An 11,433-nucleotide genomic window follows, 5' to 3' on the forward strand; every position below is an offset into this window, starting at 1 on the left:
TTAACCTTTTGGGTGCCATTTGATTTTGCTACTCTGTCATGGGGTCTGACGCTCCAGCACGCGTTCTTACCAGGAAAAGGATGGAAGAGGATCGGTGATGGAGCGATCGCGTGATCGTTTCGGAGAAGCGGTCTCCTGATTGCGAGGGCTGAAGGGGCCATGGCACTCGGGTGCGGTGGGTTCTCTGACACTCAAAGGGTTAATGTATGTTTACATCACACAGAACAAGGTGTGGGTGTATCTATAGTGTACATAACAGAGCAATGTGTATCTCTATGTACAAACAGCCATAACTTTATAACACAAGGTAGTTTGTATCTGTATGTAACATAATGTGTATCGGTATGCATCACAGAGTAATATGTATCTCTATTATACAGAGTAATATATATATATGTATATAACATACTGTAGAACAATATCCCTGTATAAGACAGATCAAAGTATCTCTTTATATAACAATGTGTAGCTATATATACTGTAACAATGTGTTTCTGTACATACCCTAATGTGTAAATGTACATAACACCTAGCAATGTGTATCTGTATATAACATAATATGTATCTATATATAACATAGAGCAATACCTGCTTTATATATAACAGAGAGAAGTGCGTCTCTGTATAATAGCAATCTGTAAAAATAATACAGAGCAATGCGTACCTGTGTATATATAATACATGTACATGAATGTATCAGATGGTGCAGTGTGTATCGTTATATAACACAGGACTGTGAGTATATGTACATTAACAGAGAGATGTGTGTCATTATACATAACACAGAAGAATGTGTATACAAGACAGCAGTGTAAGTCGGTATACAGTGTGTGATGATGAGCTGCATTGCACTGATGCTCTGCCCCATAGGAAGTGTGTAACCACTGACGTTTTCCTGCTGCTGAGGAAAACATTTCCGTTTTGCAGCTGCAGCAGGAGGAGCAGTCTGGAAAAGGGACAAGGTGGACTCGGATATCCTAGGCCACACACTGTCGGTAGGTCGGTTAAGGCAGAGAGCCTGTGACACCCAATCTCAGCACAGGCGTGAGGCCCTTAGTGGAAGGGATCAGATCTTTTGTTACTGTATACGGATGTGCATACTATAATTGTACTGTATTATTTGCATGGGGCAGTATCATTCTCAATGTTTAATCTTCATGTAAAAGGAGCGTGTGTTTTATTTGCAGGAACACAATGTAATTATTGAACGGGGATGTGGTGGTGAGAAATGTAGAAATCCAGTGCTCACAAAGCATATTTATTACCATATTACATTCATTGTTATTAGCAATAGCATTAACCTCTTCAGTGCCTGCCACTCAAGGTCTTTAAATCGTAATGAGAGTGCACGTTAGGCTGCGGCCCCGCTGGCGCTGACCGTGCTCATGCTTGAGAGCGGTGATGTCACCAGCTCTCTAAGCATGAGCGCCGGGTGTCCTGGCTATTTCACAAGTGCGCGGGGGGGGGGGGGGGTTGCGGGCAAGTTGAGCGCGCTTCAAAGTCTCTTTTTTTGTTTACTCAAGTGCAAAGCTTGGGTGAGCGTGCGTTCCCGCTCACGAGTGTGCACCACGTGAGCGGGGACGGGACAATTTGAATTGCCGAAACTAAACTCGGCAAGCGCCGCGCGTTCAGCGCTAGCATGGCTGCAGCCTAAATAATAAAGTAAAATCAAACTATGACGCATCTGTCTCCCAGTTCAGATGTCATACACTGCATAAGAAAAACATTTTCAATTCAGTTTTCCTGCTCAAACCTGCTGGGTGCTGTCACCATGCAGATTTTTTTTAACCTCCTACATTAATTACGTAAAAAAGAATCATCAGGGGTTTGGGTATTATCAATAATAAGTGTTCCCCATAGGCTTATAACCCTTTCACCGACTCACCTTTTCCCTGTCTTCAGCCATTGCATCAATATATATATATATATATATATATATATATATATATATATTTTTTTTTTTTTTTTTTTTTTTAAAGATAGCTTGTCACCATACAGCATTTAATCAAGATTAAACCTGGGAACATAGATATTATGAACACATAACTCATTAGCTATACCCTGCTGAGAAAACCTCAGACCCCATTTGCTTCCTGGCCTTTTACCATGTTTAGGATCCTCGTGTGTTTATCCCAAACAGATTTAAATCCCTTTATTGTATTTAGCTCCACCACCTCTGCTGGGAGCTGGTAACATGGTTCCACTACTCTTCAAGTGAATAAGCATTTCCCCCGGAGCTCTCCACCCTCCATTATCCATTCATGACCCCTCTCCTGCATGCGTCTCTCCTGTTCCTTCTTGATACTCTTGATGCATTTAAAAGTCTGCATCATATCCCCCCTTCTCCTCTCCAAGCTGTACATGTTTGGGAACTTTAGTCATTCCTGATAAGTTTTATGATGCACCATGTCTTTGCTTTTCTGACATATACACACTGGTTGTTGTGCTTGCACTCTGTTACTCACTGCACTGGATCACATGAATAGTGGTGTACCATATGCTGTCAGGGGTTTGATGTTGCAGTAGATGTAGTGAATAGATTCAATTGTAGGAAGGCAGCGGGTACTCGTAGGATTGAAGAAAAAGGGTTTCTTTATTGGATATACATATTCATCCTACGTATTTTGACCCCAGCTGGGCCCGAAATGCATAGGACGAACATCTATCCCATCCTCTGATTTGTTTACGTCCTGGAGATGTGGTCGGGATCCTAGGTGAGGTTTTATGAATGACCCATAAAATTAATTAATACCTTTTTTTGCTGCAGATACCTCTCCCTGCTCAAAAGGGAAAAGAAAGGTTTGAGATTGTAAGCTTCATGGGGCAGGGACCTCCTCCCTACTGTCTCAGTTTGACCTAACATAGTTGTACTCTTTTTACAATGTTATTGTTACCCCCGCTCCCAAATTGTACTGCGCTGCAGTATACGTGGGAGCCATATAAATAAAAGATACAAATAATAATATTACACAAAGTAAATGGATATAGTAGGTGGGACTGCACCTTTAGTATGGCAGACAGTGCAAAGCTGAGTCTAGCAGTCGCTGTCCATTCAGCACCATTCATTCAACACAGGAAGGATACAGCAGCAGCTGACTCCTCCCCTCCCTCTGCAAACACAGACTGAACTGACTCACCACCAGCTCCCAATGCGGAATCCTGACACTGTCTTACAGGGGAGCAATTAGCCCCCATAAAATGCACAGTGTGATATCTATACGTGTATCCCAAGCAGGTCTGAATTAATGTTGGCGCCATATAAAAGTTAATAATATGAATCATCTCAGATCTGGGCACTTAATGCCCAGTCTCTGTTTGTAGATGAGAAATGCCGAGATGGGAGGTTTGGGACTCTTATTGTCTGCCGATCCCAACAATAGAGAAGCAGTCCTGTGGCCCTGTGAGTAAAACATTGTAACTTTAGGGGTTTGGTTACCATATGCTCCTAGGTCAGTGTTTCCCAACTCCAGTCCTCCGGGAACCCTAACGGGTCAGGTCTTCAGGTTATCCCTGCTCCAGAACAGGTGGTTTAGTCAAAATGACTGAGCCGCTGATTGAGCCACCTGTGCTGGAGCAGGGATATCCTTAAGACCTGACCTGTTGGGGTTCCCGGGGACTGGAGTTGGGAAACACTGTCCTAGGGTATAACATATTTCACTGCTGAAGTCCCCTTTTTCCCAATAGCAGTCAGCATGTATCAGCAGTAAAACTCTGGCCTCTGAAGTGGGAGGCTATGAAAGGTGGGATCATTGTACTTTATTATTCTAATACTTGCACTCTTATTGCTATCCAAACCCCTTGAGTGCTAGGCACTGCAGAGGACGGGAATACAAATGAAAGCAATATGATAATAAAAGATGCATTGCAAGCCCCGTTAGCACTGAAGAGGTTAAATGACCCCCTTACATTTGTCGCCATCATGACATTTCCCCTCCAGTTATTACGTAGCTTCCATGCACATAAAATAGATGCTCTTTTCAGAAGAAAGTTAAACACCCAGAATTATAATAACCCATAATATACATAACATAAACATATACACTATTTCTGCAGAGCAAGGGTAACCGAAGATCTGATATCTAGTGTCTCTCTGATTGAGATAGGGGATGCTTTGCAAATTCACAGCAAACATGGCGATTTATAGCATTTCCAAATGATTGCAAGTTTTAAAAAATAACATAAAACCGACACTAGATTACATTTGAAGAGTTGAAAATGTGAAAATCAGCAAAATGTTCGCACATTTGCAAGTCGGGGGAGAAAGATGCTCCATGTTTATGATTTTTTTTTTCCCAACAGATTCGCCAATTTCTAATCTCTGCCACTAAGAATCTCTCATCTGCGCTAGATGACAGTACGCCCAACACACATGGCAGGGTGAGTCAACTATAGCTTTACTAAGGAGAGTAAGAATTAACTGTGTGGTAATACTCAGTAGGAATATACAGTACTCTTTGGAGGGCGTTTTACTCTCCCAAGCATAAAGTGAAGGGGTTAATAGAGGGACATATTTTGTTAACAGTCTCGCGTTTGTTAGAAGATGAGTGATTTCTGTGTGTTGGGGTGTAAATGACCCCTGTGTGTGTGTTAGACAAAGGCCCTTCTTGTTAGTTCCACATAAGCATCTATTTCTGTTGGTTACATTTCATGTGACTTGCACATTAAAGGCTCGAATGTGTCTTGTGAAAAACAACTGTTTTATAGCCCAAAATAAACATACGTGACATCCATAAGCACCACTTCAACTTACAACCAAGCTGAGCCATTCACAGCATGCTGTCATCCTTTATTTGGGCTGCCATTTACGACACTGGAGGATGTAAGGAACTAAGATTTATTAGCAATCCCCTTCTGCTTCTTCAGGACCAGCACAAACCTTTCCTCTTCCACCTTCCTACATTTAACCCTCCTTGCCCTGCTCCAAGGAGTTTACATTAATAGTTTATGTACGTGGCAGTGCGCATTTGTGGTTACCTTTATCAGGATGCTGGATTTGTGCAGGCTGGGCGTTGGTAAGCAATGATGGGAGCCAGGAACCTTTATGGTACAAACATTCTCCTTTATTTGACAGCATCTTCTATATATACAAAGCAGTGTAATCTTCAATGGGTTCATACCAACTGTTGCTTCCTAGTGTACACCCTCACTTAATGCCCCTAGGGAGGTGCTGCTACTTTTTACTGTGTTCACCTTCTGTTATGGGATCTCTCTGTATAGGGTCCATGCCTCTGTGAATTCCTTGGGTCCCTCTTGGGCTACCCTCACTGATATATTCCAGGGATCACCATCTCACTTTACTGGCCTGCTTACCTCTAGTCTATAGCACTCTGGTGCTGAGGCAACAGGGGTATCCATTTTCCATCGACTACACCTCCTTCCGTCTGGGTCCATGTCCAGATACTTTATAGTGGGCTCTCTTATACTGATCTCTCCTGGAGTCCGAGGGCCACTTCTGGGGCATCCCCTATGGGACAGAGGTCTCCCCCCGAGGCAACCTGTACTCTTTATTTGTTGCCTTGGCACACAGACCATATCTACAAGGGCACTTCCCTAACTCAAAAAAGTAAGAACCAGGGGCCTAAGGAGAAAGCGCAATCTTCCCCTTCTCCTTTTCTGCCACTCTTCTCGTATAGAGTGGGCTTTCCCCAAGGATGTTCTAATACACAGGACAGGAATGAGTCAGCTACTTGCACTCAATTACTCTGATTCCTCTCTAGCTACCGACACATAATAAACGTGTTTCCCAATTATTCCAGCAAAGGGCAGAGAGCGGGGCTGGTGGAGATGTTTGCCATACAGAAACCGGAGGCTGCCCCTCACCAGTCGTCCTTTCATGACGCGAAGTCTGTGGGGAGTCTGGCGTTCCCCAGCGAGAAGGAGAGGAAGCAGGACACCAATTTCAACATCCTGGAGGAAGCCTATGACAAGTACGAAGACAGGAGGCAGGAAAAGAGCGGAGAGAGTGAGGAAGAAGAGAAATCCAAGGAGGAGGAAGAGAGGCCCTCCCTGGAAGATAACCGAGCCCTGTTAAAGAAGAGGGGAATAGGGCAGCTGAGGGCAGCCAAGTCTGAAGGAATCAGCTTATCGTCATCGGAGGAAGAGGTGAGGAGTCCACCAGAAGGGGCAGAGATTATGCAGCTGGGAGGGGACCCACCAGCTGAGAACACTGCAAGAGAGTGTGATGAGTGGGCAGGTTCTCCTTTAGAGGACAATGGCTATGCCAGCAGCTCGCTTAGCATAGATAGTCCAGACAGTGTCTCTGGGAACGCGTGGGAGAACACGACTGCCCCAGTCTTGACATCCACCCCACTCGAGGACCCTGAGACAGAAGACTCTGAGGAAGAGTCCTCATCAGACTCAGATGCCCTCTCCCTGACGTTGTCTGAAGCTTTCCAGAGTCTGCAGGACAAGGAAAAGTTGAAGGAGCAGGAGAAGGAGAAGCACCATGCACAGCTGACCATGTACAGACGCCTGGCTCTCCTGAGGTGGATCAGAGGGCTCCAGCAGAGGGTGAGGGATCAGCAGAACAGGCTGCAGGAGAGCTTCGATACCATCCTGGACAACCGCAAGGAGATCCTGAGATACACCCAGCATGGCTGCAACAAGACCCCAGCCAAAGAAGCAGCATGAAACCTCCAACAAAATGCTTTCAACAGCTCCCCTAAACCAAGCAACCAGCATTACACCCCACATCCCATGGTCCTGCAACTCTGACCATCCAGCATGTACTACATGGAAGAGTTTGGGCCAAGCAATTCAAAGCAGAGGGACCAAGTTGGGGGAGTTTGGTTTCTCCAATCCAAATATTCATGTTAACACAGGTAACTCACTGCCTCATCTACAAGAGGAGAGCTACAGGTCTACCTATTCACCCATGTTGTAATAAATAATGAAAATAAAATTTCAAGAACATATACCTAAACCGCTTTCTCTTACGTGTAGCAGTTAAATTGCTGCACCATTTAACCCTTTCACTGCCCGAGGGATATCGTAATGCTGCGCAATGCCATTGGACAACAGAGAGGTTAAGGAAAAGTGTGAATGCACAAGAAGTAAACCCACTGTATACATTTTCTTTGGGTTACATTTATTACACATTCTATAGGTTTTAGTTAGGGCATCAAACCTGAAAGGCGAAAGGATGCTGCAGTAAATACAACGTTGCAGAGAAATGCCCAGAGTTTTTAGGTAATTGATAGCTAGTTAACAGTGGTTGAAAGAAACTGGAGGGTGTGTAATTGGGCCCTCCTGGTATGCTGAGTGGATAAAGAATCTAAAGTGCTAGTGCAAACAGTGCAAAAGAACAAATGTAAATGTGAATGGACAATAAATATAGAGTGAAGTGAACAGATATTAGAACACAGCAGTGATATCACAAAATTGTGAATAGTGCAAAAATAGTTAAACATCTCGAAGTCTTCCAAGTGAGGGGAGCGCAGAAGGTTCACAGCATGGATATGAACCAATAAAAAGAATGTACAATAGTGCGAACAATATCACAATGGACCCTTGTAAGTGTTTAATGATAACTTTCTTTTATATAGGGCTTTTTCCCCAATGGGACTCAAAGCGCATCACAATTACAGTATAGTGAGTGCGCAGCACACACCACATAGGAATGTTACAGACACAGTACCTGCGCAGATGATCTTACAATCTATGTTTTAGGTGCCTGAGGCACAGGGAGATAAAGTGACTTGCCCAAGGAGCTGACACAAGGAATTAAACCAGATTCAAACTCAGTGACATTGTTCAGAGTCAGGGTCTTTACTCACTGAGCCACTCCTGTCACGTGAGTGGAACTGAATTATACACTTCCATGGGTCCATTGTGATATTGGTCGCACTATTGCATATTATTTTTATTTTTTCATATCCACCCTGGGAGCCTCCTGCGCTCCCCTCACTTGGAAGACTTCGAGTTAACGGTGGTTGCCCTATTAAAGAGGCCCCACAAAAACTATGTTACACAAATATTTTCCAGAAATAGAGTGTTGGGGAATTGGGACAGAGACAAACAGCATATGGATGAAAAAGGGAAAGTCATTAAATCGATGCTATTTGAATATTATGTTAGAGTTTATGCAAGTTTCTACGTGTAGATTTTGCCCTGCCTGGGTCACCAGGTTATTTGGGGAAGTGATTATATGATTATATAGGGAGAATAAGAAAGGAGGTACAGGGAGTACCAATGTTTGAGCATCTTTCTTCAACTTTTGTGCACCAATAAAATCCTCCACCTAATAAAAAGTGTCTTACATTTGACACAGAAATGAAAGTTTCCAATCATTCCAATTACCAGCTAACCCCTTTCTTAGCCAGAAGGGCTCTCTGGTGGCAAAGGGCTTAATACACAGGACATCTCTTTTATTCGCAGGGCTGATGTAAGACAGACGGGACTGGGGAAAAGGAAAAGTGTTTTAGGAAAATGAATGCATAACTAAAATGAGTGTTTAATCTGTGCTGCGTTGATACTGCAAAGCAATAAGATTTAGTTGGCATGTTGATAGCCACAGGGCGAATGCACAGTCTTCCAGCAAGGAAACTGCGAGGGGCTGGGGCTGCTGCGATAACCTTCTTCAGGCACAGGGATGAGGAGGCTGCAGCGAGAGAGCAAGGAAGCAAGCAGGAGGAATAGCGGCTGATGCGGCCCCAGGCTCATTGCCTGCATTTTATCCCACTGATAAGGGACATTGAAGGGCTGCGGGCTGCAGGGGAAAAGAGGCTTAAACCTCTCTTTATGTTTAGAGCTGCGTGGAGGCTCAAAGAATAGGACGTGAAGGAGGGACAGAGAGGGGAGGCTGTAAATAACGCCTCAGGTAACCAGGCAAGGTTTAGGCCATTGTGTTTGTTTCTTCCATTCACTCTTTCTTTCTTATATTTTCTTTGTACTCTCTTGCACTCATTCATTATACTTAAATGTGTATATATATATATGTATATATATATATATATATATATATATATATATATATATATAGCTATCTGTTTATATCTATATATACACACCTATTTATATCTGTCTATATATCTATCTGTTTAGATCTATTTATTTCTATCTGTCTCTGTCTAACTATCTATATCTGCCTATCTATATCTGTCTGATATATACTGCTGCGGCCGAGTTTATTCGAGCATTTGCCGTTCTCGGCCGCAGCAGTAACCTGGCGCGCGCCGGAGGGTGCCGGGCACGAGCCGAAGCAGCGGAAGAGCGCCCTCCGATCGGGGCGCTCTCCCTCCCGCTACCGGGTCCGCCGGGTCCCCCGGAACCCCCTGCCGCCGTCCCCCACATCGCGGGACACCAGGGCTCCCCGAGGGACGCGCGTGCAGGGGGCGCAGGCACCCGATGACGCGTGACCGCGCATCGGTGATGCGCGGCATGCTGAGGGAGTGCGGCTAGCACGCCGGGGCATCCCCCGGCTTGCGGTGCTAGCCGTGCTGCAATAAAGTGTGTCGGTAGTGTATATATATATATATATGTGTTATGGTGGGTGAAAAAGGCAACAAAAAACCTCCACCGTTAGCATGTAGCCAATAAAGAATATCACTTGTGAGCACATTCACATGTCTTAGACAGTCTGCAACCCCTGCCTTTCAACCATTATCACCTCGTATACAGTGCTCCCACTGCAGCAAGGGATTCTGGGAAATGACATGCAAATGAGCACACAATGTTATATATACACAACTTTTTCTTTCTTTCCTCAATAGCGTAAATGTCCCTTACACTCACTACTATCTCCGGGGCACTGTCCAACATATACATTGACTAACCCTGTATTAACAATAGTTGTAACGTAATGATATTAGGTGTGGGTGTAGCTAAGCTTCCGAATTGCATTCCTCTTATCCCCCCCCCCCCCCCTCTATTCCAGTGCGACATAGTAACTAGGAGACAGAAGGGATCTATGGCCCATTAAGTCTGTGCCTAGCACCACATGCTGGTTACTAGCCCACATGCAGTATGTGTGTATTGTGAGTGCTTTACATGGTATATAAATACATCTCACAAATACATTGTCTATTCACAATGAGGTACCATAGGGAAACAACTCTCCTCTTCATAGGAAGCTTTTGGAGCATATGTTACACAAGCCACTTACCCAATTAACTGACACAGAGGGTGATTCATGGAATTTCCACTGTGTGTGAAATAATGCTTTCTGGAATTTCCACTTATTCTGGTTAATGTGTAAAAAAAAAACCTTTACCAGGAACAGAGACTTCAAAGAAAGTGCCACACTTACCCTTTTGTCTTTGGCTGTGATACCCTTTATTGGATCAGCACAGATGTAATAGGGTTCATAGAGCATTCAAACATCACAGGTCTCTAATTTGGACTGTCCTTATTGGTCCATTAAATGGTATCCCATCCTCTGATGTGTCAGCACTTCTCTAGGACCAAGATGGTTACTAGAATATTACACTCCATTGATTCAATGCAATACAATACATAACTATACACTCAAACCTCTCTCTCTCTCCCTCTCTCTCTCTCCCTCTCTCTCTCTCCCTCTCTCTCTCTCTCTCTCTCTCTCTCCTCTCTCTCTCTCTCTCTCTCTCTCTCTCTCTCTCTCTCTCTCTCTCTCTCTCTCTCTCTCTCTCTCTCTCTCTCTCTCTCTCTCTCTCTCTCTCTCTCTCTCTCTCTCTCTCTCTCTCTCTCTCTCTCTCTCATATATATATATCTATATATATATATCTTACAGTGAGGCCCTCTCCAACTTTTACATTGTTACATAGTAGATGAGGTTGATAAAAGACATACGTCCATCAAGTTCAACCTATGCTAAATTTAGACGACAGAGACTTGATCCTATATCCGTACTTACAGTATATTGATTCAGAGGAAGGCAAAGAAAACCCCCCAGTGAAATATCATCTAATGATATAAATATAATAAATAAATTCCTTCCTGACTCCAAATATTGGCAATCAGATGACTCCCTGTAGCAACATCCTTCCCATGTTTACTTATTTGGTATATCATTGTATACCTTCCCTTTCTAAAAATATGTCCAACCTTTTTTTGAACATATCTATTGTATCTGCCATCACAGTCTCCATGGGTAATGAACTGCCCTTACTGTAAAGAACCCTTTCCTTTGTTGCTGGTGAAATCTCCTTTCCTCCAACCTTAAGGGATGACCCTGTGTCCTTTGTACTGCCCTTGGGTTGATGGCAAGATCTTTTGAAAGCTCCTTGTATTGTCCATTAATATATTTGTATATAGTTATCATATCCCCTCTTAGATGCCTCTTTTCTAATGGAAACAAATCTAATTTAGCTAGCCTCTCCTCATATATCAGATAATCCATCCCCTTTATTCCTTTGGTGGCTCTTCTCTGCACTTTCTCTAGGACCATATTCAAAGTGCGGTCTTACTAATGCTTTATAAAGGGGCATAATTATGTTCACTTCCCTTCCATCCATTGAG

General features: G+C 43.6%; 1 protein-coding gene across 1 annotated transcript; it reads left to right on the top strand.

The window, feature by feature from the left end:
• The first annotated feature begins 870 nt into the window (after positions 1 to 870).
• C6H1orf216 (chromosome 6 C1orf216 homolog) lies at positions 871 to 6,914 on the top strand. Its single transcript, XM_075604574.1, has 3 exons — positions 871 to 995; positions 4,300 to 4,377; positions 5,757 to 6,914. Exons 2-3 carry the CDS (start codon positions 4,349 to 4,351, stop codon positions 6,628 to 6,630), a joined length of 903 nt encoding a protein of 300 aa, XP_075460689.1. The 5' UTR covers positions 871 to 995; positions 4,300 to 4,348; the 3' UTR covers positions 6,631 to 6,914.
• The last annotated feature ends 4,519 nt before the right edge of the window (positions 6,915 to 11,433 follow it).

The sequence above is a fragment of the Ascaphus truei genome, chromosome 6 (assembly GCF_040206685.1).
Source record: "Ascaphus truei isolate aAscTru1 chromosome 6, aAscTru1.hap1, whole genome shotgun sequence".
Classification (NCBI taxonomy): domain Eukaryota; kingdom Metazoa; phylum Chordata; class Amphibia; order Anura; family Ascaphidae; genus Ascaphus; species Ascaphus truei.

Excerpts from the sequence above, each read along its gene's own strand:
- C6H1orf216 (XM_075604574.1), top strand. The coding sequence starts at position 4,349 with ATGACAGTACGCCCAACACACATGGCAGG. Across the intron at positions 4,378-5,756 it reads CGCCCAACACACATGGCAGG|CAAAGGGCAGAGAGCGGGGC; the intron begins GTGAGTCAACTA and ends CAATTATTCCAG.